At 41.1% G+C, this 25,753-nt stretch overlaps 1 protein-coding gene and 1 long non-coding RNA gene across 4 annotated transcripts in view; one reads left to right on the top strand and one right to left on the bottom strand.

The window, feature by feature from the left end:
* LOC138975973 (mediator of RNA polymerase II transcription subunit 15-like) overlaps positions 1-25,008 on the bottom strand; it is a 32,909-nt gene extending 7,901 nt beyond the window's left edge. The window contains exons 1-12 of one of the 3 annotated variants that reach the window (XM_070348751.1): positions 24,892-25,008; positions 19,117-19,204; positions 18,035-18,086; positions 15,552-15,731; positions 13,765-13,877; positions 10,042-10,098; positions 8,987-9,064; positions 6,023-6,124; positions 3,842-3,900; positions 2,704-2,816; positions 1,804-1,953; positions 307-370 (exon numbers count right to left, since the gene is read on the bottom strand). In XM_070348751.1, coding sequence (XP_070204852.1) covers positions 307-370; positions 1,804-1,953; positions 2,704-2,816; positions 3,842-3,900; positions 6,023-6,124; positions 8,987-9,064; positions 10,042-10,098; positions 13,765-13,877; positions 15,552-15,731; positions 18,035-18,086; positions 19,117-19,204; positions 24,892-24,959 — 1,124 coding nt within the window. In that variant the 5' untranslated portion in view covers positions 24,960-25,008. The remainder of the gene's footprint in view (positions 1-306; positions 371-1,803; positions 1,954-2,703; positions 2,817-3,841; positions 3,901-6,022; positions 6,125-8,986; positions 9,065-10,041; positions 10,099-13,764; positions 13,878-15,551; positions 15,732-18,034; positions 18,087-19,116; positions 19,205-24,891) is intronic. The other 2 variants (XM_070348752.1, XM_070348753.1) reach the window with 2 other exon arrangements.
* LOC138975977 (uncharacterized) overlaps positions 1-25,753 on the top strand; it is a 290,855-nt gene that overhangs the window by 136,886 nt on the left and 128,216 nt on the right. The window lies entirely within an intron of this gene.

The raw sequence follows: 25,753 nt of genomic DNA, 5'->3' as shown, positions 1-25,753 counted from the left end.
CAACCAAAAAAATGTCACCAGAGACATTACGCATCCGGATTTCCGCATATACCGGTAGAATCCCACCCATGTATGTGTTTTCAAGCTCTGAGCCTTCTGCTGTAAACTTGGAATCTTTATCGTGCGGATATGTGCACAAAGGAGTTTAATTAACACGGGGTTCCTCGGTACAACCAGAAACTTTTGTACCTGCTATCATCCGTTTCAACTATGCACAAGGTACAAAACATATGCTACAAGTTAAAATTTAGACCGCCGACTAGTTTACAAATTCCTGATCCAAAACAAATATTTTTTTTAAATTACCTTTTGTTGGGGTCTGTGAGAATGTCTAGGAGATTCTTCATCTTGGTGTAGTTCTTTTTACTGTCTGCAATACAAAGCATTCCAACACTGTCAAAACCACACACAAAAAACACTGAAAGCAGACTCAGTGCTAAAATGTAATCCATCTTCTTTAAAAGCAGCCGTCAGAGTTTTGGATTTGCATCAGACTAATCAGGATCAAATAACAACAAGTCGCGTAAGGCAAAATTACTACATTTAGTCAAGCTGTGGAACTCACAGAATGAAACTGAACGCACTGCATTTTTTCACAATCACCGTAGTCCACCGCTTGTGCAAAACGAAGTGAAACTGACGAGCCTGTTCAGCGCGGTAGTGGTTTCGCTGTGCTGCATAGCACGCTTTTCTGTACCTCTCTTCGTTTTAACTTTCTGAGCGTGTTTTTAATCCAAAGATATCATATCTATACGTTTTTGGAATCAGGAACCGACAAGGAATAAGATGAAATTGTTTTTAAATCGATTTCGGAAATTTAATTTTGATCATAATTTTTATATTTTTAATTTTCAGAGCTTGTTTTTAATCCAAATATAACATATTTATATGTTTTTGGAATCAGGAAATGATGTAGAATAAGATGAACGTAAATTTGGATCGTTTTATATAAAAAAAAAATTTGTACAATTTTCAGATTTTTAATGACTAAAGTCATTAAGTAATTTTTAAGCCACCAAGCTGAAATGCAATACCGAAGTCCGGCCTTCGTCGAAGATTGCTTTACAAAAATTTCAATCAATTTGATTGAAAAATGAGGGTGTGACAGTGCCGCCTCAACTTTTACAAAAAGCCAGATATGACGCCATCAAAAGTATTTATCAAAAAAATGAAAAAAACGTCCGGGGATATCATTCCCAGGAACTCTGTCAAATTTCATAAAGATCGGTCCAGTAGTTTGGTCTGAATCGCTCTACACACACACACACACGCACAGACAGACAGACAGACACTCACACACACACATACACCACGACCCTCGTCTCTATATCATTATATGTTAAAACATTTAGTCAAAACTTGACTAAATGTAAAAAGGAAAGGCTCTACATACAGACAACAGTAGCGGAACAAGTCTCGGGTCATCTAAGGATATTCAAAGAAGCCTGCAACGAGCAAACAACTTTTATCCTCCAACTTAACAGTCAAGACTTCTTGGTTAACATTATCAGACTCATTAACTTACATTCTTCAAAGCATACAGCAAAAAAAATGACCCTCACTGTCAACTTATGATGTTAAATCTAAAGTCCATTTGGTGTCAACTTACATTGTGAACTTGTACTAACTGGATCAATGCATCATGGCTGAGGTGCACAAAGCAAAAGTGGGTGAAACCCAAGCGGGTGAGAACAAACCGCGTTGAAATGGCAACAAATCTCAATTTCAACTAATCCAACACTGCGGCTGACTCCCACCCGGCTGGTAACTTTCTCGTGCACCTCGGCCCCGATAGCTCTTTACCTTCATCCTTGTTCTTCTCCAGGTTGTTGACGGAGCGTCGGAGAGGATCGATGTACTTGGACAGCATGCAGAGTTTCTCCAGGTACATGTGTTCCTCTGTGGACGTGTGCTGGGGGTTGCCCGGACTGGGCACAGAGGCAGGGGGGTTGCCTGTGCAGAACCAGTGAAGACGTTGCAATATGCGTCAATGAAAGAAAATGCACTACATTCTTGTGCATGTACAGTCCAGCCTCTCTCAAAAGACCATTTCCTTTATTATCCTATGCTAGGAAATTTGGGTCGCTTCCTCCCAGTGGAAAGCTAGCAGCAACAAGTTGTGCACATGTTTTGGTGTAATCAGCCACCAGCACTTATGGCAGAATGACCGAGGTCTTTTACATGCCACTGTGGTGACAAGGGGGTGGGACATCGATACTATCTCTGAGTCTGCCCCAGCCTGGATCCGAACCCGTGACCCTTAGGATTACTAGTCCAGTGCTCTACAAACTGAGCTACCCCTCTCCTCTCAAGGAGGACCACCTGCCCATTACAACAATCCCATTGGAGCCCTGGCGAGGGTTTTTTTCTTCAATAAAATTCTCATTTTCATAACAACCACTTGTCTATGACGGTCACTTTTGGTTGGTCCTTTGGGTGGTTATTCCAACAGGTCCGACTGTACTTTTTATTTTTATTTTTATTTTCATTTTTTAGGTCCGACTGTACCCGAGATGTGAGGCCCCTTCAATGGGAGAAAACCTCCAATTTCATGGAAACCTTTAGTTCCTTTGTCTATTATAACAAACAAAATATACAGGCCGCCTACAGTGGAGGGACACTTTCGGCTGGTTCCAAGCATGTCATTCTGTCACAGGTACCACAGCTGCCATGAGAAATGCTGTTTGTTAAAAAACCCTGTACCTGGTGTATTGAGAAAGGTGCTAGGGGAGGGCACACCCATCATCCCTCTGTTGGCGGGAGACGGAACGATGTTGGGCTGTGGAGATGGAGATGGCAGGCCTGGTGCTGGAGAACTGCAACGACAGCAAAACACAAAATTACGATGAGACCCCAATTCTTCAGGCCATGGCGAGTAGAAACATGTAAATGCGAGTAAAGTTGCTGAAACAAATGGTTGGTTTGGCGAGTAATATTTGCTCTCTGGCTAGTAAATTATGAGAAGTACTAGCCAAAAGGCCAGTGCACCATTTTGTGGACTTTCAACGCTGTTCTTGCTAAACAAAATTCTTCAACATCAGAGGAGAGAGTAGAATCGAAAAAATGCATCCGCTTACGTGTGGGTGCAATGTTGACATTACTGTACTGAACTGTTTTTGTATACAGTGGAACCCCCCTTTTAAGACCCCCTCCTTTTTAAGACCTTGTTTTCTCGATTTTTTTGTTCATGAATCATAACCTCTGTAAAATTACACCCATTTAAAATTCTCTCCTTTTTAAAATCCAATTTTCTCAGATTTGTGGACGTCTTAAAAGGGGGGTTCTACTGTACTTCGTAATTACCCGACTACCTCCTGTTTGAGACCTGATATCTCAGATTTCTGGAGGTCGTACACTGTACAAAAGTCAAAATTCCGTAAATGAAATCTACAACTGGTTATACATGCCAAATGCTATTCCATGAGACAAGTTTCTTCCAGACAGAAAATGCAACAGTTGTGTTTCAGACCTGAACTGACTGTTTTGTGTAACAGAGTAACCGGTTTATGACTTTGCATGATTTTTACATTTTTACATTTTTTTTAAAGAGTTTGTTATGCTCTATCAAGTGGGGAAACCCGTTTTAGAAAAGAGCTAAAACTGTTGGAGTTATAAGCCTGTGACTACGGTGTCCCTCACACTGATACCTTACACCCCCCAGACGTATATTAGGCCTAGCGCAGAACCGCGCGAGGTAACATCCGACTCATTCCGTGGTGGAGGGTTATATGTACATTGTAGAGAAATACCGGTATGCAAAATGGCTAGCGATATCATTGATCATTCACTAAAAATATGGATTGAATGGAAACAAAATTTAATGAGAGTAGAGTTGTCTTACCTTTGAGGAGCAGGAGACATGTCAGAGCCGACACTCAGTGGAGCCTGCTGACTGCCGGGCTGAAAGATGAAAACACAATAAACATTACAATGTGTGGCAGTTCTCCTAATTCTACAGCTTACTCTATGTTGTTATTTCTAAGCTAATTGCCGGCGAGAACTAGTAAAAGTTGTGAAGAGGAACAGAGAGAGATAATTTGCCTATTTGTTTCTCTCTGCCCAGCGTTGCAGACTAATGCATGCAGTTGATGTTATTTTTATGTGATCTTACCTCGCGTTGTGTTTTTCCCTATTTCCTAGTGCAATGCAAATCTACCCTAGTCTACTGCTAACTCTTTGCTTTTCCTAAGATTCCGGCTTGATTGGTCAACAACTAATTCTACAAACAGAACAGGAACTCAATTAACTTGAACGTCAATCAGACACAAAGGGAGTCCACACTTAGATTGTATAATTCCAAACAAGTTTATTTACCAAAAGGTCAAATGACCAGCATAAATATTATATCAATACAAACTACATCAGTACATGTAATACCAAATTCGCATTGCCGGCTCACGCTTTCATTCTATAAATGTTCATCCAAAAAGACACCTAAGTTCCCAACCCCAGATCTAACTACGAGGAGGTTTTGCAGTCCGGCGCCTAGCTAACTACGTCTTTGATCCCGTACAGGATATATTTGTTCCCTAACTAGCTAAATCTTGGGAGGCTAAAATTCCGCAAGGGATGCTATTTGTTTTTCTGGCTACAAACGGAAGAACAGTTCTTTCCTCACCAGGCTAATATATTATTACAAGGATAGTCTGAGACTTCTTACTGCTATTTTTGATCGTTGGGAGACCCAGGCCTCAGCCCTTATCTCGTCAACGATATTTTTGGCCCTAATCTCAAAGTGCTACTCCTATTTATGAACGTACAATGCGCTGTCCAAACCCGACTGCAATGGGTTTAACAAACACACGTGTACGTCCTATAGGTTTACTGTCGCCTATCTATCTGAGTTTGTCGGACCTACCCGGTCCGATTTGGTTTAGTTTCTATCTATCTACGACGATTTTTCTCCTATCTATCTTTTGGATCGCTCGGAACCAGACAATTCGACTGGCCTGAGTGGTGATGATCTTCCTTTGTAGCTATTTGTACTCCTACTCTGCCTATTGGATGAAAGAGAATCTCTAGATTCTTTACTGCTAGCAATTTACCCAACTCTGACAGCTTTATTCTGCAAAACCTAACGACCTTTTGTCTCCCGAGTCTTTTATACCCCTTCATTCCTAGCAACCCAAAATAATGTACGGATGTTTTGCATTGGCTAAAATGGCAACAATGGCCGACTCTCTCGCGAACTCATCCGCAGCAAAAATATAATCCCTCTTTATCTATCTCTTCCTTACAATTACGATGTCCTCAGACATCGTTTCATTAACATTTCAACATATTCACTTATTCTACAACACTATTCTCTTCAAAAGAACTTTATTCGCATGCTACACTAATATTTCGTCCATTCCGGTCGTCGGACCGTTGATCGATAGAACACAACTTACGACGGTCACTTGGCCAATCGCGTCTTCTACCGAGCATCGAAACGGGTTACTGATGACCCGGGAACATATTTATTATAACTTCTCCTACTATTTCAAATGTTCAACTAGTCAAGTAACACTACAATAACAGGTTTGTCAACTTTTCATCTTGTTTTCAGCATCTAACTTGTCGAGTAAACAAACATGGCGGCCATTGCCAATAGCGAAACTACAAATTCATTCCTTACGGAAATCCTAACTACATTATCGTTTACGTTCCCTAACATGTTGGGAAAAGCTGGCATTATCAATAACAACCCAGATTCTGCTCTGAATTGCCCTTGCTGATGCAAACTTTATCGTGTTGACGGCAATCCCGTCACAAATGCAAGACTCAAACACAACAGGAATTTCACTCGCATGATTTGTTCTCTTTTACAGCAGGTGTGCAAAATATTACTCCTTCTTTAACAATAAACATGTTAATATTAATAGACACACACATGTATTGTATCAAAAAATACCTTCCCCCTACACACACAGACAGACAGACAAGCAAACACACAGTGACACAGTAACAAATGACCAAAATCACCAGACAGACAGACAGACAGACACACAGTGACACAGTCCAAATGAACAAAATAACCAACCTGAAGGTACGCTTGTTGCATAGGACCCTGAGGTCCCATCTGACTCATGGGCACCTGTCTGTTCATCATTGTGTTCACGCCACTAGGCGGTTGAAACTGCATCTGAACAAAGAAAAACAGAACCCTTTATATGATGGTGTCACGTTTTGGCTAAGATTGAACAAATCTGTGTGTGAGTGGGTGAATGCCTCTATGCATGTGTCTGCTTGTGTATGTCTGTGCAAGTATGCATACATGTATCAGTGTGAGAGTCTGTCTGTGTGCATGTGGTGTGATGAATAACATATGTGTGTGTGTGTGTGTGTGTGTGTGTGTGTGTGTGTGTGTGTGGGTGTGTGTGAGTGAGAGAGAGAGAATTGAATTGAATTGAACTTTATTTAACAAGGATTAAGATTTAAGGCTACGCCTTTTCTTACAATCTGTCCTTGGGACGCACAGACACACAATGATAAAATTGAACAAGAAGAGCAAACGCTCGATCGAGTCACTTTCGCAGTTCTGAATATTATATGAGGCATCAGATGGACAGGAAGAAATTGCTATTCACAACACAATGCATACCTGAAGCATACCTGTGACCTTGAAAAAGGTCAAAGGTCACCAAAGCAGACGTCAAAGTGTAGAGGTCACTGGGAGTCACGTTCACATAAAATTTGAGCCCGGTCACTTTTATAGTTTCCGAGAAAAGCCCAACGTTAAGTTGTGTGTTGCCGAACAGAAAAGGCTAGTTATCTCCCTTGTTTTTCTGATAACGTTCGTAAAAGGCTACAGATGTAAATACTTTGATGTAAAGAATAATCCTACAAAGTTTCAATCACATCCGATGAACTTTGTCAAAGATATAAAATGTCTAATTTTTCCTTTGACGCTGACCTGTGACCTTGAAAAAGGTCAAAGGTCAATGAAACCATCGTTAAAGTGTAGAGGTCATTGGAGGTCACGACTAAACAAAATATGAGCCCGATCGCTTTGATAGTTTCCGAGAAAAGTCCAACGTTAAGGTGGTGTCTACGGCCGGCCGGCCGGCCGGACGGCCGGCCGGCCGGCCGGACAGACTAACACTGACCGATTACATAGAGTCACTTTTTCTCAAGTGACTCAAAAATTAAAAATTAAAAAGTTAAAAAGTCAGAAAACTTCAGCACGTGATGATAAAGATGACGATGATGATGATGATGATGAGGCATGAAGAGCATACATATGTGGTTATTCATAAAATCAAATGCATACTATGCAAGTAATTATAAGTACAAGCTGGTAGCAATCAAACATGTAGAGATAATTAGAGAGAGAGAGAGAGAGAGAGAGAGAGAGAGAGAGAGAGAGAGAGAGAGAGAGAGAGAGAGAGAGAGAGTCAAAGAGAACATTAAATGAGAGATACACAGGCACCATCTTCATGCATGCAGTTTGTTTAAGAATCTTGCAAATATCACAAATTCATCAAAATGGCCTCAAGATTGGGGGGAACAGAATCCAATTAAAGCCTATCATGGCTACACAAGCATTTCTGACTCTGCAAATTACAGGCATCTATTACACAGCTAATACATTAACAATACGAAATCAGAAATAACACCAAGTATAACTATGGTGAAACTATGTCTGGTGCCTACACAGAAACAACATACAGGCCTGAGAATGAGTAAAAGTGGTTTGGGCGTACTGACGGGAAAATGTTGCGTTTAAAGCATTTTTAAGGGCACACGGAGGCTCTTTTCTAACACAATTAGAAAAGGACTTCGTCGTATTTACGACAAAAGGCGAATCATTCCCAGGCCTGAACATAGTCATCTTTTTGCACGCTTTTCCTGAAACAAGTTTGGTCCAGTATCTTTCTGGACCAATTTAAGCAATCGGTCCCAATATTGCCAAGACAGAAATAGACCGAGTTTGAATCATGCAACTGCGACACTACAATTTTGAAATTTCAGAAGAGGACCCACACAGTATAGGTTCTCAAAATGGAGGTTCCGCTGTATCTACTCACAAAATTACTGATGTCAAGATAAATATACAGGTCAACTTTTTGTGATGACTCAGAGATGGTATCTATGTTCCATCCCCATGTCACGCAAAAAAACTTGGCCGTTCTGCAGGTGGCTGATTACACCACAATACTTGTTGCTGCTAGCTTTGCACTGTCGGGAATTTCCCAGCAATGGTATAATAAAGGAAATGTCAATTCCTGTTCTTTGTCACCTATTGTCCTCAAACAGCACCAACAATGAATGCAGACTCTGCTGGTCAAAATAAACAAAAACAGAAAACAAGAGGCGAAGCCTTCAAGGCTCCCGTAAGAAATCGACAAACAGTAACACAAACTCAATCACTCCGTCACACATACACACACACAGTAAGCATAGGTGACACGGTGCAAGAGTGCGAGACACTAGATCTAGATCTGTCTGTCTGTAGTCTACTTACGGGGACACGACTGCCAGATCGACACTGCGCTTTTGACAGCGCTTCCTCGCGCACACACTGGAAACACGCTGTGCAGATCAACCTGTAGGAAATTTCCTTTGGTATCTTCTTTATCTATTTTTCTGGGGCTACGAAACCGAACAATGTGAAATCGTCTTCCCCGAATCGGCGAACTGCAGCTGGGTGAGAACTGTATCTATACCACAATCCTTCTCGCGATCTGACTTAACCTTGACCCCTGACCTGGTCTACATACCACACACGACACAAACCAGTCACCTGTTTTTACCCCCCCAAAACCCCCCACCACCCGTTTTCTTTGGATACACACTTTAACTACATACGTGCCGACGAAATGTTGATCATTGCTTCAATACTTTGAAGCTGTTGCTTGGATAATAACCAGGTAAAATTAGTATTTCGGTGTTCAGTCAAATGTTAAAGTTTCTATCACACACATACACACGCACAGACAGACAAAAGTTAGCATCGCATAGGCTACACTTACGTGAGCCAAAAACAGGCTCAAATGTGACCTACGTTTGCAGAAGTCGCTAGACCCTGTCCAGGCATTTGCTGAACATTTTGCGGAGAAGTGACGATGAAGGCGTCTTGTCGCTGAACAGAAACAATCAAAGGACAAGAATAAATCAACGGGAAACACACACAGGGGGAGAATGTGATACTGATAAGATAACCTGGGGACTGCATCAGTGCATGCTTGCCTTTGTGAGAAAACAAAAACAGGGAGATATTCATGCAGGGACATGCTATCTATAGCGACAACCCATGAGAGGGACTCAAAGAACAAGAACAAATACTTTAAAGTGGTCGTTATAGACTTTTTCTGTATATTTTACCTTTACATAATGACCTACTGTCTATAACAGCCACTTATGGAAAAAAAACATATAAAAAAAATAGAAAATTGCACATGTATATTCTAACCAGTATAGAAATAACATACAGCCCACCAATAGTCATCAAGTTATCAGAGACAATTTTTGAAATGCATTGATTCAAAATTGCTTCATCTTAAATTTACATGTAGCTTAGATAAAAAATCTCCTCAAATGTAATTCTGTTATAAGAGTTCTTGTCGTTCAGACATTTCTGTAAGGAAGACAATCTTCACATTGAATCTCAAGCAGGCCTCAATCTGATTGGTCGTTGATGTTATTTTTCATGCATGCGTGTGCAAGGTATACAGTGGAACCTCTGTTTTAAGACCCGCTCCCTTGTAAGACCTTGTTTTCTGAAACTTTCTGTGGATAACCTCTGTAAATTTACCCCCGTTTTAAGACTCCCTCCTTTTTAAGACCTGATTTTTTCAGATTTTTTGAGGTCTCCAAAGGGGGGTTCCATGTACGTATCAGGCATTTGTGCATGCTTGGATGAAAACAGCATGGCATGTGAAAATGTGTGTATGTGTCTATGTCTGCTCGCGCATTCACATCCCTAGTACTGCCTTGTTGTCTGTTCGTTTGTCTCTCTCATTATTCTCTTTTATTTAAAGAATACAAATGATATGTACTGTAAATTTTGCTTGCAAATTACGAATTAGCGTCAGCTTGCAAGTGATAAGTTACATGTACCTCCAAAGGCGGTTTTTGCATGGCCCTTTGTTGCATCAGCGTCTGCTGCTGTGTCATCTGTGTTACCATGCCATGCAAACAACACAACACATTTGATAACACTCAGCACAACAACAACAAAAGTGCCACAAGAATTGATTACGCAAATATCACAAATCAAAGAAGCACAAAAAAAGAAAAGACTTCATAACACAAAAAGAGGCGCACATTTTTACACACAACCATTAGAAATCTCAAATCCAAGCGGCACGACCAAAAAAAAAGCAACTTTATGACACAAAAAAAGATGAATATTTACGTACAACAGAAAATGACACATAAAACGTAAAAGGAACACAAAAAATACCATGATAACAGAAAGAGGACTAATCAACATCGCGGGTAAAGTCCAAAACAGCCCAAACCACAACAATCAACAGTACAGACAGCCACAAAAATATGAAGGCACAACTTAACAAAATGGAAGAAAGAAACAAACTAATCACAACACTTTAGAAAGTGCACAGGAGAGTAGCACAGTATACTGGTGTCATGATAAAACTGTACGTCTACATGTACATACATTTGTGAAGCATAAATGACAAATCCAAAAAACAACCACAGACAGCCATCTGCCTAAAAGAGTAAACCTTACAGAGAAACTACACAGCATAAAGGACAGTGTAAACAAAGGTATGCAAAGCAATTACAACATCATGACCAAAGGCCCCCCAAAAAAGAGTCTGTTTATGGTATCCCGACCGACCCTATTTTTTCGCGCGACCCTAGACTTTTGTTTGGCATTTGCGGGGGGGGGGGGGGGGGGGGGGGGGGAAGATTTTTTTTTAAAATTAACCCTTTCGCTGCCAATCAAAACTTGCGTATGTGCATTCCTGACTGCCAGGGAATATTGGAGTTCGGGGTGTAATAATTCACAAAAAATTCTAGCTCCAAACTGGCAGTAGGTAGGTAAGTAAAACCTATGTTATTTTTAAAGGAAATTGAACCAAGAATCTGTTTTTAGTGTCTAATCATGGAAATAATAATTAGTTTGGCTTATAATGATGTTTAAATATGAACTTTTGAAAAATCAGTCCGGCGTATCTTCCGGTGCCTGTGGATCAAACACAGGTGGCTGTTTTGCTTGCTCCAAGAAAGGATTATAATCACTGTCATCTACCTGTTTCCAACGAATCGTCCGAAAGAAGATCTCCCCCTACCCCTGTCAGTATCCATAAACATTTGCACCGCCTGTAGCGTCAGTCCGGCTTTGTTTTTCCCTACTAGGGCCCGGTCGACTGTCACCGTCAGCCATTTTGACGAGTCGAGATTTCTCTGCCCTACCCTGTCGCCAAGGCCGAAAATAGCCTTTAGACGCAAAACCGCGTCACCATTTATGTTTATTCATGAGAATGAGGTATCCTTCAAAGCCATTGGCTGCTATTTGTGTGTCAGCAGTGACGTAGCATTTCTGGAAAATTCCTGAACAGAGAAGACAGGTAAACCCGTCCTAAGGCGCTGCGGCTGCACAAGCGCATGACGGGTATACCCGTCCTAAGGCAGTCAAGGGGTTAAAAAAAAAGTCTGTTTTTTGACAAAATAACTTAAAAATATGTTTTTTGAGAAAGAGAAAAAAAAAAGAGAAAAATCCCGACCTATCGACCCTATTTTTTTTGCCTATGTTACCGTAAACAGACTTTTTTTTTTTTTGGCCTAATCAAATATTTTACAAATTTACAATAGACAAATTCCCCAAAAAAACTCTGTTGGGTTTGTATGGGTTGTTAAACTTAAAGAGTGAATACCTTTGCTTTTACTTGAACAAAAATTTGAAGGGCCAATCCCAAACGAGGGGTGTGTCTAAAACACGATGACAGTAGCACGTGTGAATTTATTTGTCCTTAGAAAAGCAAGGGTATCCCTTTTTCACAACCCATACAGGGTTATTTCAGAACATCGTCTATTCACACAGCTCTTTTTCTCCATTTTTGCAAAGACCTTTTAGAATAAGCCATGAACTGTGCAGTACGGTGAATCTGGGAGAGGATGATCATCCATAAAAACGGTATAGGTCGTTTTGTTCTTGTTGATTACTGAAATCATGAAGTTTTATTGCTAAATTTAAAAAAATAAATAAAAACTTGGGGTTTTTTGTTCAGGAGCTTCCCAAAGAACATAAGAAAAGGATGTCTCACAGACCTGCCTACCCCTGAAATGTACCATGTGTAGTTTTGGGTGTGAAAATAAGGCAAATGTGTAGTTTGGCAGGTGAATGTGTAGTATTTCAATTCGATCAACCCAAACCGCAAAACAGAACAGTTACTTATACCGTACTAAAACAAACACTCAACACTATTACAATGTGAACAATACTCCTCATACAAATACAAACAAAGCCCCCACAAAAATACAAGCCAAGCATTAAGTTTATTTGTTAAGAAAAAAATTATTAACTAGTTTGGAACATTTGATTTGTTAAAAAAAAGCTATGTTGAGGGGTATGCAGTTCATATACAGTGGGACCCCCTATTCAAGACCTGTGACAATCTGAGAACATCAAGTCACAAAAAGTAGGGACTGGGAGTATGTGTATCAACATGAAGGCAAATTTGCATATAAACAGAACAGGTTTGCGTCGGCAATAATAATAATATGGCAGGTCATTGCCTCTGCTCTGGTTACCGATCTCTCAAAAGTGAGCTCGTCTTGGTCTTCTTTCGCTGGCACAGGTTTCTTCACAAAACAGTCCAATTTTTCCTCTGCTTTGGTCGGGATTTCTCGAATTCCTCATGAGAAGTGCTTTTCTTGTGGCGGTTACACGGTCGTAAAGCCCACTGTGCTTCTCTGAAAAAGCCGTGTTGCACACAGTGCAGTGGGCAAAATGCTTCCCTTTTCTCCACGAAACTAGGCATGGATGCTCCTCATAGTACTTTGGCAGAAAAGCCTTGCTGGGAGTTTGACCAAGCTTCTTTTTTTTGCTCCGTGGCGGTTGATCGCCAAAGTCTTCTGAATCCGTGTTCGTCGCTGTAGCCATTTTTTTCCCTCCAGAAAGAATGAGCTACGAAGTGACCGCGTTCAGAAAAGTATGTGCTGAAACGCCCGCGATAGTTGTAATAACAGCAGCAAGACCAACTGACTACGCTACTCTCGCGGGCGCCGGGCATGTTTTGCACGCAGTACACAACCGGTTAGTACAAATTATGGATCGGAACTCGCTCGCGTTTTTGCGTTTTCAAAATGTCAAAATGTGTAGTCGAAACGAAACGTTTGCGTAGTATAAGACAAGCATGCGTAGTTGCGTAGTTTGGGGACCAAAATCGTAGTTTACTACGCTCAATGTGTAGTGTAAACAGGTCTGTGTCTCATAAAATGTGCATACCTGTTTGCTACTTACTGGAGATTAGCCAACAAAAAATAGACTTCAGACACATGATTCTGAAAGACCTGTTTTTGTTCTTTTTTAAATAGTTGTCGTTTATACCAACTCTACTGATTTTTAAAAACAAGAACTCAAAACGTGAAACACCCTTCAGCTGTGACTAACGAGAAATTGTAAATTGATGTAAAAATCTCATGTCTGAGATTAGGTAGAGCACTGGTCACACAAACAATGAGGCAAAAGAACAGAGAAAAGAAGCAGATCCAGGTGTAAAAAGACACACCTCTCCATGCAATCACAACACCATGATCGGAACTATAACTATGAGAACTTCACTAGGTTTGACTTAAACTTGATGTGTGTACCTGTAGCTGAGGTCGTTGCATCTGTCCCCGCATCATCGCTTGGTGTGCTGCCAACTGCTGCCTCTGCTGCGCAGCAGCAGCGTGCATGTTGTGCTGTGGCCCGCCCATCATTCCTGGAAAATGGTTTTAGGATACACTAAATTTCTGATTCTGAACAAGATAACAATTAACATTATACTCACCAGAAACAGCAAGTTATCCCCCTTCGTGTGTATACGCAAGCACAAGACCAAGTGCGCACGGAAAAGATCCTGTAATCCATGTCAGAGTTCGGTGGGTTATAGAAACACCAAATTACCCAGCATGCTTCCTCCGAAAGCGGCGTATGGCTGCCTAAAAGAAGGGGTAAAAACAGTCATACACGTAACATTCCATTCATGCAAAAACACGAGTGTACGTGGGAGTTTCAGCCCTCGAACGCAGAAGAAGAAGAAGATTGTTATCTTGTTCTATTTCCTCTCACCCGCAGTACCTTGTTCCATTTTTTTAAACTAAATTTCTGGTTGTGTTGAACAGAACATTTTAGAAAAAGTCTTAATCAGGCATGGGAACTGTCTGAAAAACTCTGAAACCTAATGAGGTGGGAAGGGGTGCACACTCCCAAGGAAATGGTCTTTTTTTATTAATCAAAATCTAAACAACCTTGGGCCAGCTTTACATATTTTTTGTGTGGAAAATTCCCATGCTTGCTTATAATAGGGGAATCAACTGAAAGGTATTAAGGGCATTTCACTGATACCAGTTACCTTATCTATGCACCTTTTCGCCTGATATTTGAACATGGTTTTTTTCGTCGGCATGTATGTTTTCATTAACAACCACAATAACAAAATCTCCTCTGTCGACAAGCAAAATCCTTTATATCTATTTCATCCTTTATTTTATTTCATTTATCTTATCATTATTTGTTTGACTTCAGTATAAAGACCATTGGGTCTATGTCCTTGCGAATGCCCAATGTTTTGTCAAATATTAAACATTCGAATAACGAACCTTTCTTGCTTTCTTTTTCTTTATTCAATCATTCAGATTCCATTTTCAAGTGACAAAACCCCACCAGACCTGGGAACCCCTGTTTCAAACTTGGAGTATTCTCAAGCAAACTTGGTGTATTGTCAGAAAAATGAGCGTGCTCCACACAGCATTCGAACATTCATGATTCAAACATGTTTCACACGCGTCCGTTGCACCAATGATTAAGTTTACCAATACTGCACTGGGGTTTTCGGCTACTTCTGGTTCGTCTTCCGACGTTCCAGGTAATCGTAGCACTTTGTTCTTTCCTGTCCGCAACTTCCGACGTCAACCCTTTGGGGTTCTAGGTCGTTGGGGGCAGTGATGCCCTGTATCTTACTTTCTGTTCGGCTTCGGCTGTCTCAGATGGTAAGGGTTTGTAAGTGATGGCATCTATGAATAGGGCTTGCGTCGGTCCCCGCGTCTGACTTTTGGTCTTTCAGCGTTTAACAGACGCGTTCTGGTTTTTCGGTCAAACTCAGGGTGACTCTTGATTTGGCAGCGAAATTAATTCCTTTCAGTGTTTACTGACAAAAACTGTAATCATGTGTCAAAATACTGGATCGGCTTCGGGATGAGCTTGTGAAGAAATGTAGTCTAGGACTTTTTCTCGTCGTATCTTTTTCCACTGACCATACTGCTCGTATTCTAGACAATCATGCGTACAAAATACGGCGAAATCGTATGGGTTCCTAGGTCTGATTTTAATAACGAACCTTTCTTGTTTTTTGATTCTTTATTTAATAATTCAAATTCAAATTCCAAAAGCTGACCTTGCTGCTGAGGGGGAGGCTGGCCCCCTCCCTGCCGTGCCAAGTTCTGCAAGGCGTTCATCGGGTCAGGGATGCCCCCCTGCCCATCCCCCATCCCCGCCGGCCCAGCACCGCCCATGTGGCCGTGCGGTCCCATCCCCACCCCTTGCGCCATGCCCTGCTGCCCGCGGTTCTTGGAGTCTGAAAAGAAATGCTTCTCACAATGTAAAAGAGCTGTCAAACAATGTTTCAGAATGACACTTTTTGACAGTTTTTTTTAAATTAAAGAGCTCATTTGTTCATTTTCACAGGGTTTTTTTCTCCATTCAGCACTTACTAACACTCCTGAGTGCAGATGATCAATGTTTACTGATACATGAAGCGTCAGCCATAGATTAGCATAAAACACCAACTCCTGCTCTTCCAGATTATAGATCCAGTCAACACACTCTACATCAGGGGTGTACCTTAACTTTTTTAGCTACCGGCCAGGGGGGCCGGTAAGTCAAAAATTGAACCGGCCCCCCCAAATCCCAACCGGCCCCCAACTTGCCGGGATTTCTTACAACCGCCCCAGCGGCTCGTCGCTTGCTAACCACATACACAAAAGACGTACATTCATACTTATAATGCATACATGTGGATTTGCACTACTAATAACTACCACAAACACACAGAAAACTTGATGACTAAAATGCTATGTTTTAATATAATGATAATTAACCTTGTTTTAATAAAGAATTTAAAATAAAAGCCGCCACAAAGAAACAAGAAATCAAAACCACATTCACACCCTGTCACACAATCACACACTAAACCTCACTAAAAGTTACCCCCTTTATGTACCCCAACCACACAATTTACAAAGTAATTTACTATGGAACTTTACTTACCACATAAACACACACTACAAAAGAGTAAATCAGCATTTTTTTTAATTTAAATTATGTTTTTTGTTGTATAAAACCAAGTATAAAAAACTGACTACAAACAAAACATTTTTCTAAGTTGCTTTCTTGTTTTGTTTCTTTTTCTTTATGTCTGTGTTATTAATATTACTGTAAAAGTTGCATACCAGCCAAATTTACCACAGCTTAAGTCATAAATAATCAAAAGCATTACATTTCATTTCTATTTCCTAATGAAAACAAACAGATGTTCAGATTTCCTGATCCTAGAATTGTTCACAGGTGATCTTTATGCTTTTGATTCAGCAGAGTTGCATCCCTTGTCCTATTGTTGAAGGTCTGTCTTTTCTTCTTTAAATAGTGGATCTGGGTGGTTTTGTTTTACTTCCTTAGTTGAAGGGAAATAATTGACAGTAGTAGTACTGTCACTACAGTACTTGTACTAAGTTGGTCAGCAAAGCTGGTGTTAACATATTTGGGAAAACGGTCTCAATGAGTATCCCTGCAGTCAATGACATAATTATATACATTTCCCAGAAACTGGATCAGTGGTACATAGCAGGCACATCAAAGGAAAAATACAGAGGGCTAGGGGGAATATGTTTGCTCTGGATGGGCGGTCAGATCAAAGGCAGATGCATTGTAAAAGCTGGTTGGCCTTGAGACCTGGGTCAATGACCGGTACTTGCAACCTGAACACAGCTGCCTGTCGAGACACTGACCTTCTTACTCGGGGTCAATGACCGAGTTTTTATCTGAGAGGAAACTGTTTTACAACATGTGAAAGTCTCTGAAGGATTGGTGAGCGCAGGATAAGATCAGAGAGGGGGTGAAGTGAATAGCGCAAAGAGGGGGGGGGGGGGGGGGGGTTAACTATTTTGACTGCTGATGCAATCGCCAGCGGCTCGTGGCACTGGAGGGGTGATGACACGGTCAAGTGAGGCGGAGAGGGGTAGCTGTCTAGCCAATGTGTCTGACATTGATTGATGGTAGTCCTGAGTCCTCAAAGTGGGGGAAGGGGGGGGGGGGGGGATGAGTGGGCAGTAGAGAAGTGACAGATTTTGAGATCGCCCGCAGAGATATTTGTTCGCCGGCCCTTCCGATTGACTACGTTGCCTAAACTTTGTACTTCAGCAAAATTTGAACTCGCCCGGCGGGCGATTTCAGAGGAATTTCAAACTCGCCCGACGCGATTTGAAGTCGCCGCGGGCGAGCGCCAAAACTCACCCCTGCTACATGCTTACAACATGTACATTGGAACCCCCCTTTAACCCCCCCCCCCCCCCCCCCCCCCCCCCCAATTTAAGATTTTCTCCATTGTAAGACCTTGCTTTTTCAGATGTTCTATTAATGGCCTTTGTAAATTTACCTCCTTTTTAAGACTCCCTCCCTTTGAAGACTATTGAACGTCTTATTCTCTTTTTATTTTGTGGACCTCATGCAAAAATTTCACTTGCATCTGAATGGTGGGAAAATATCGGCAGCGTTCCTTATCAAACTCAAGAGAGGAAAAAAACAGAATGAGAAAGAGTTTCTATAACTTACTGCTGAAAAAGAAAGAAAAAGAAAATTAAAAAATTGAAAAACACCACTTACTGTATTCCTTCACATGGATGATGAGTCTGGCCACAAGAGCCATGTACTCCTCCTGGAACAAGGAAAACAAATGTAAATATTATTTTTTTTAGTGAGACGCTAAAATGATAGCTGCCTTAGGTAGGGATTTTTATAATCTGTAAGTTTTGTGATTAATGAGTGTGAATATTCAAAAAGTTTCTACTCAATTTGTACCTAGTTAAAAATAAAAGAAAAACAAAATAACAACAAATATAATTCTCACAGTCATACTCATAGGTCAAGTAATTATAAAAGCCACTAAATGCTGCAAAGTAATGGCTACAACTTACAACCATACAATTTATATAGAAAAAAAGAAGAAATAAACCAAAAGAAACAAAAAACAACGACAAACAAATGAAACAAGAAGAGCAAACGCTCGATCGAGTCACTTTCGCAGTTCTGAATATTATATGAGGCATCAGATGGACAGGAAGAAATTGCTATTCACAACACAATGAGTCACGTTCACATAAAATTTGAGCCCGGTCACTTTTATAGTTTCCGAGAAAAGCCCAACGTTAAGTTGTGTGTTGCCGAACAGAAAAGGCTAGTTATCTCCCTTGTTTTTCTGATAACGTTCGTAAAAGGCTACAGATGTAAATACTTTGATGTAAAGAATAATCCTACAAAGTTTCAATCACATCCGATGAACTTTGTCAAAGATATAAAATGTCTAATTTTTCCTTTGACGCTGACCTGTGACCTTGAAAAAGGTCAAAGGTCAACGAAACCATCGTTAAAGTGTAGAGGTCATTGGAGGTCACGACTAAACAAAATATGAGCCCGATCGCTTTGATAGTTTCCGAGAAAAGTCCAACGTTAAGGTGGTGTCTACGGACGGACGGCCGGACGGCCGGCCGGCCGGACAGACTAACACTGACCGATTACATAGAGTCATTTTTTCTCAAGTGACTCAAAAAAACTGAAAAAAAACACTACTGTACTTGCCCTCAAGTCAAACAAATCATAGCAAACAAGCGAGTCCAGGGACACAATCCTGCCAACTGCCACACTGATGATACATTTTTGTATTAGTGCAAATATCTTCGTTTTCTTACCCTTGACTGTGCTTTTTGATAGACATGGTTCTCCATCTCAGCAGCGGATCTTCCCATGGGTGTCTGGGCTTGCCGCATGGTCTCATCGCTGAAAAACAGAACACATGCAAACACAACTATAGTAGTAATAGTAATACTCAGTAGTACATTTATGTAATAGTAATCATGCAGAAAATACATGCAATAACTGTTTGACTCAGCTAGAACAAGATGGTACTTTTTCCTCCACAATGACCAGTGATACTGACTGCTGTAGATCTTTAAAACCTCTTTAGTATCATGTGTAGAGTCGTGGGCAAAGCAGAGGTAGGGGAGACCGGGGCTAGTCCGCCTACTTTTATGCTTTTGGTAGCATAACTGGCGAGTTTGATGAACTAGAAGACTGATTTTTTATTTTACATCAAGACAAATGTGTAGCTGATATCAATGTGCAGACAGTTTTTATGTGCGCATGAACATTTGTTGTACATACTGCTTTAAGTAGACCTACCCTAACGTAGGCGAACTTGCCCCAAGTCGGGGTAAGTCCGCCTACAGGGTGGGGCAAGTCCGCCGCTCTCATCCCATAGTATTAGGCCAAAAAAAAAAATAGGTGTGGTTAAGGTAACATAGCCAAAAAAAATAGGGTAGGTAGGTAGGCAATCACTTCTCTTTTTTTTAACTTTTTTTTCTGTGTACAAATTAAACCTACTTGACAGGGAAATAAGTGTGCGACTCGGGCGCTTTCGCTTTCATTGCGTTTTTTGCACTCGTTATTTTTGGTTGTTGTGACAAATGTAATAAAAAGTTATAGGATCGGCCCCTAAAAATAGGGTAGGTCGGGTTACCGTAACCCAGTGATGTTCCGAGGCGTCGGTTGAGGTTGAACAAGCTCCACTCACTGTTCCTGCCTCCACCACAGGGTAAAAAGCTACCCAGATTTCAAGAACTTTTTAATTTTTGTTATTTCATCTGTTCGGTGTGGTGCAAATGAGGACACCAGTCAGTCGTCTGAATGAGGCAGTTCAACATGCCCTGTCTTGATTTAACGTGACATGGGCATGCTGGTGTGGAAAAGGACATCCCTGCAACAATGCCAAGTGTCTTCTCTTGTATAGCATAATGCTTTACATATTAATGACAACATTAAATAATGTGTTTCTCTTTCTTCTTTCTTATTATTTATTTTTATTCAGGCAGGTGTACCTTGAAGTTCAAGGGATTTCCTTGGAAAGCAGTGCAAGCTGGAAAAATCAGAATAAGCGGCTGGCCTGCAGGGCTGAAAAAGTACGTCGTGAGCTCAATGTCCCGGAGTGATTTGAAGAGACTCCTTGATGCAGAGATCGTTATTCATGGACTGTGAGTATTGAATAAACTTCCCCATTCACCTCTTTTTTTCTTCTTTCTTTTGAATTTGTTTTGTGATACAGAAAAATAGAGTTCTGTAGTTTTCTAGTTTAGCAAGCCCTATTAGGCCATAACAATATTGACATCTGTATTATGTAGAATTACACATGAAGTGTTCCTGTAAATTCAAAAACTCATATTTTCTACTTTTTTTGTATCAATCAGACGTTTTTTTGGTCTCCATAACAATTTTTCAATCAATCAATCAATATGAGATTTATATCGCACGTATTCCGTGGGTACAGTTCTAAGCGCAGGGATTTATTTTTTTATTTTTATGTAATTTATATCGCGCACATATTCAAGGCGCAGGGATTTATTTATGCCGTGTGAGATGGAATTTTTTTTAACACAATACATTCACATCGGCCAGCAGATCGCAGCCATTTCGGCGCATATCCTACTTTTCACGGCCTATTATTTCAAGTCACACGGGTATTTTGGTGGACATTTTTATCTATGCCAATACAATTTTGCCAGGAAAGACCCTTTTGTCAATCGTGGGATCTTTAACGTGCACACCCCAATGTAGTGACGCACAATTTTTCAGAGTACATTGTTTTGATTTTGTTGCAGAGCGACAACTGAGGTTGAACAAGCTCCACTCACTGTTCCTGCCTCCACCACAGGGTAAAAAGCTACCCAGATTTCAAGAACTTTTTAATTTTTGTTATTTCATCTGTTCGGTGTTGAGTTGAAGGATGTCATCAATATTTTTAATTCCAACACCTATGGACAACCCATGGTGGTGAAATCTCACTTCAGTCTAAGTATCTAATATATATTTGGTTTGTTTTAAGTGCTTCAAAAAAAGTTTGGTTTTTTAACCACTGTTTCCCAAATGTTTGGTTGGTCAGGTAAAGGTATTGAAACAGCCAGGATTTCAAGATTGACACCACCAAAATGCCAGGTTGATTTAAAGCATGTGCTTTAAACGTTTGTACGGGGGGTAGGCGACTGATTTAGGTTGTAAAATGACCGATTGCAAACACCTCTGTCCCGTCAAATGTCCGATCCGATCGCGAAGTCAGCGGTCATTGTCCGATAGTATTACGTCTAGAGCGGTCACTGCAAGAAGAAAACTGAAGTATCAAACCCCGTTAAAACGAGTTCGAATCGGGGCCTACTTGAACTTCAATTTTCACTCTCGGTCGAACAATAACACAAGAGACGCAACTCTCGACCGAACAATATTACAAGAGCCACAACTCTCGCTACTTTTGACAGCGACATTTTACTTCCGCCGCCACATTTTTGCAAAGATGCCGCCGAAGAAAAAGGTTTGCGTGGGAAAAGGGCAGACACTTTTGAGTGGCTTTGTTAAAAAAAAAAGGACGACACGGACAGTCAAGTTGCAGGGCCTTCGGCCCCGTCGGAGACTGAAGCCTCAGAAGGTGAGCCAATAGATCTACAACCTCAGGAAGAGACGCAGGAAGAGGCGCAAGAAACGAAAGTAGGGGCGACCAGAAATCGCACTCGTCTTGCCAGTCCATACAGCTGATGTGGAAAGAGGCTTCAGTGCCCAGAACAATATCTTGACCGCGAAGAGAAACCGCCTGCTCACTGAGACACAGAACATGTTGTTGAAGCAGAAGATAGAGGGGGAGAAGGAGAGGGATGATCAATACCTTTTTGACATTATTTGCAGATGGAAGTTAAAGGATAGAAAGCTATTCAAGCTCACTGAAAACATAGACCTATATTCACGTGTGACATTCTGAAGTGTGTGAAAGATCACTTGTCACTTGTGACATGAATTCTGAAGCATAGTGTGTGTGTGTGTGTGTGTGTCAGTGTGTGTGAAAGATCACTTATGACATTCTGAAGCATGTGTCTGTGTGTGTGAAAGTAACCCTACTGAACACTGTTGCATTTAAAATATTAAAATAAATTTGGAACTGTTCAGTTTGTATTTGCCTTTAGGGCCTATTCATATATTCTCAGTCATCTAAAAAGGTTAGGTGCCATGATTGGTTCGCTTGATCTGAATGTCCTATTGTGTTTTTGTAGTCAGGACATGATGTCCTATTAGTTTTTTGATTCAGGACATTTTGTCCTGTTGCCCTCCAGTCCTAGGAACATCACTGGTAACCACACCTATTTTTTTTTTAGGCCTTAGTAGGTACAAGACTAGTAGTGGGCAAGCTTTAGTGGGAAAGCTTTTTTAATTCCCTTCAATATTTAGGTTCAAAAATGCCAATGACAAAATACGAAAGAATGTAACACAAAATTACGTTAGGGGAGACCGGGGCTAGTCCGCCTACTTTTATGCTACTTTTATGCTTTCGGTAGCATAACTGGCGAGTTTGATGAACTAGAAGACTGATTTTTTTATTTTACATCAAGACAAATGTGTAGCTGATATCAATGTGCAGACAGTTTTTATGTGCGCATGAACATTTGTTGTGCATACTGCTCACGGCGAACATGCCCCATGACAAATAGGCGGACTTGCCCCTGCACGGGCAGGCAACTCTAGTGCCAGATAACGAGCACAACATGGGAAGGAAGAAGCAAAACTTTCGTCAGAACTCGACCTTAATTAACGCACTTTCACTCGACACCAAGACTAAGTATTTGTTCTCAGAGGTAATGCATCAAAACCTAAGTCAACTGCTATGCATTCATGTTACAACAAGAAGGGCAAAGCCCATACGACTCACATGCTTGACCTTGACCTTTACATGACCTTGACCTTCAGCTAAACCTAGCAATGACATCATACACTAAGAACTGCTTTACACATTTTTCCTACCAAAATACATGTGACCTTGACCCAAGGTCATCCAAGGTCATGCAACACAAAGCTGTTAATTCAAGACATAGGAAGTACAATGGTGCTTATTGGCTCTTTCTACCATGAGATATGGCCACTTTTAGTGGTTCACTACCTTATTTTGGTCACATTTCATAAGGGTCAAAGTGACCTTGACCTTGATCATATGTGACCAAATGTGTCTCATGATGAAAGCATAACATGTGCCCCACATAATTTTTAAGTTTGAAACAGTTATCTTCCATAGTTCAGGGTCAAGGTCACTTCAAAATATGTATACAATCCAACTTTGAAGAGCTCCTGTGACCTTGACCTTGAAGCAAGGTAAACCAAACTGGTATTAAAAGATGGGGCTTACTTTGCCCTATATATCATATATAGGTGAGGTATTCAATCTCAAAAACTTCAGAGAAAATGTGAAAAATGTGAAAAATAGCTGTTTTTAGACAACATTTATGGCCCCTGCGACCTTGACCTTGAAGCAAGGTCAAGATGCTATGTATGTTTTTTGGGGCCTTGTCATCATACACCATCTTGCCAAATTTGGTACTGATAGACTGAATAGCGTCCAAGAAATATCCAACGTTAAAGTTTTTCGGCCGGCCGGCCGGACGACTCGGGTGAGTACATAGACTCACTTTTGCTTCGCATGTGAGTCAAAAATGAAGAAAAACACTTTTTGTGATCTGTACTCACGATATATGGGCGCGCAACCTCTGAACTTATGCAGGATATGGCGGGAAGAAGGGACACCACTACCACATGGTGTGAATGACTAAAAGGTGGCAAACGTAAGAATAAACAGACAAAGACGGATGTGCCCCGGGGGCGGACTAGCCCCGGTCTCCCCTACAGTGTAACCCCTTTTTTTAAGACAACCGAAAGTTTTGCTGCCGTTTTCAATCCTAACGCAATGATTGGTTGTTTCGATCGGCGACACTCGGAGAGTCACGGAAATTGCACAAGTTGGGGTCACAGCAGTACTGTAGAAACTCGATGCTCCTAGCTGAGTGCAGAGCATTTCCTGCCTGGTAAAATAACTGCACAAAGCGGCTATTACAACAGTGAGCGGGTATCAACATACGGATCACTGAATGCATTATGTTGGTTCGTGATGCAAATTTGTGTGCACTGCAAGCAATTTTGATACACACTAGGGTTTTGTTTTTTTACCAGCGAAAAAACCCTGGTAGTTCTAAATATCAACCGGTAGGTCATACCAGCAGCTAATTTTTTTCCGGTATTTTCTCATTTCAACCGGTAAAATATCAGTAATTACCGGTTAACGCCAACACTGAAAAAGGTTTTAGCGTAATTACGTTTCAGTATTATTTTGTTCTGTGATAGACCAGAGTCATTGTATTCAGTAAATGCCATTCTGTATACATTTATTATTTCAGTGAGAAAGTCTACTGCGCAGTGGGAGTTCTGGAAGTGGAAGTGAAACTGTGATAGTGAGAAAGTCTACTACGCAGTGGCAGTTCTGGAAGTGGAACGGAAGTGAAACTGTGATTAAAATGTGAATTTTTAGAGAAAGTTGTACTTGTAATCAATACAATCATGCCGTTCCTGTTGACTGAAAATTCAATATAGGGAATCAAGGCAATACTTACATTTGGGAAACAAGACGAGACCGAAATGCTGCTGAATGCCAATCTTGATTCATACTGGGGTCCGCCATTGTGTGATGAAGTTGATTATCTCCCCTACCGCAGAAGGGAAACGACTCTGAAGCGATCTGACTAATTACTGCGCGACCACGCGCTTCTTCTTCTTCTTCAGATACTGAGGAAATCCCTGTACAGGACCCATATTCTTGGGCAACTATCCTCATTTGGTTGGTGCGCCTAATTTACAATGTAGAGTGAAAGATAAAGTGGATAGTGTACCTATGAAAATAAAAAAATATGGGTGGGTTGGTAGGCAAGCTATTGCTTTTCGCGATTTTCCCTAGTGCCAGTTCCCTGGGCTGAGGGGCTAGCCTACTCAGTGCTACCTAGCGCAGCAACTGGGCCCCGACGAAACAAATAGGACGAACAATATGGAGCAAGAGCGATAGATTAATTCTACGTAAGCTCATATCAGTTCACTACTGATTTCTTATCATGGGTCGGAAGGGATCATCGGGACTGAGGGGGGGGGGGGGGGGGGGGGGGGGAAACGGTCTGGCTACCAGTAAGTTCGTCACACGGTAGATTTGTCACGGGTGACGAAGTTACCGGCAGGGTGGGCGGCTGTTTATGCTTAGAGCTTATAAGATAAGATAAGATAAATTTGCAGATGTCCAAGGCCGCGAGGCCTATATCTGATCTTTTGATCAGTACTATTAACTTTCCTAACTTTGAGATGCTTTCCGTGAGATGTTTGATGTGTGGGAGAGATTCAAGATTCACAGAGAGAGAGAGAGAGAGAGAGAGAGAGAGAGAGAGAGAGAGAGAGAGAGAGAGAGAGAGAGAGAGAGAGACTGAGAGAGAG

The sequence above is a fragment of the Littorina saxatilis genome, linkage group LG9 (assembly GCF_037325665.1).
Source record: "Littorina saxatilis isolate snail1 linkage group LG9, US_GU_Lsax_2.0, whole genome shotgun sequence".
In the NCBI taxonomy this organism is placed as follows: Eukaryota; Metazoa; Mollusca; class Gastropoda; order Littorinimorpha; family Littorinidae; genus Littorina; species Littorina saxatilis.
The sequence above is the reverse complement of the archived record's forward strand: the minus strand, read 5'-3'. Positions and strand labels throughout refer to the sequence as shown.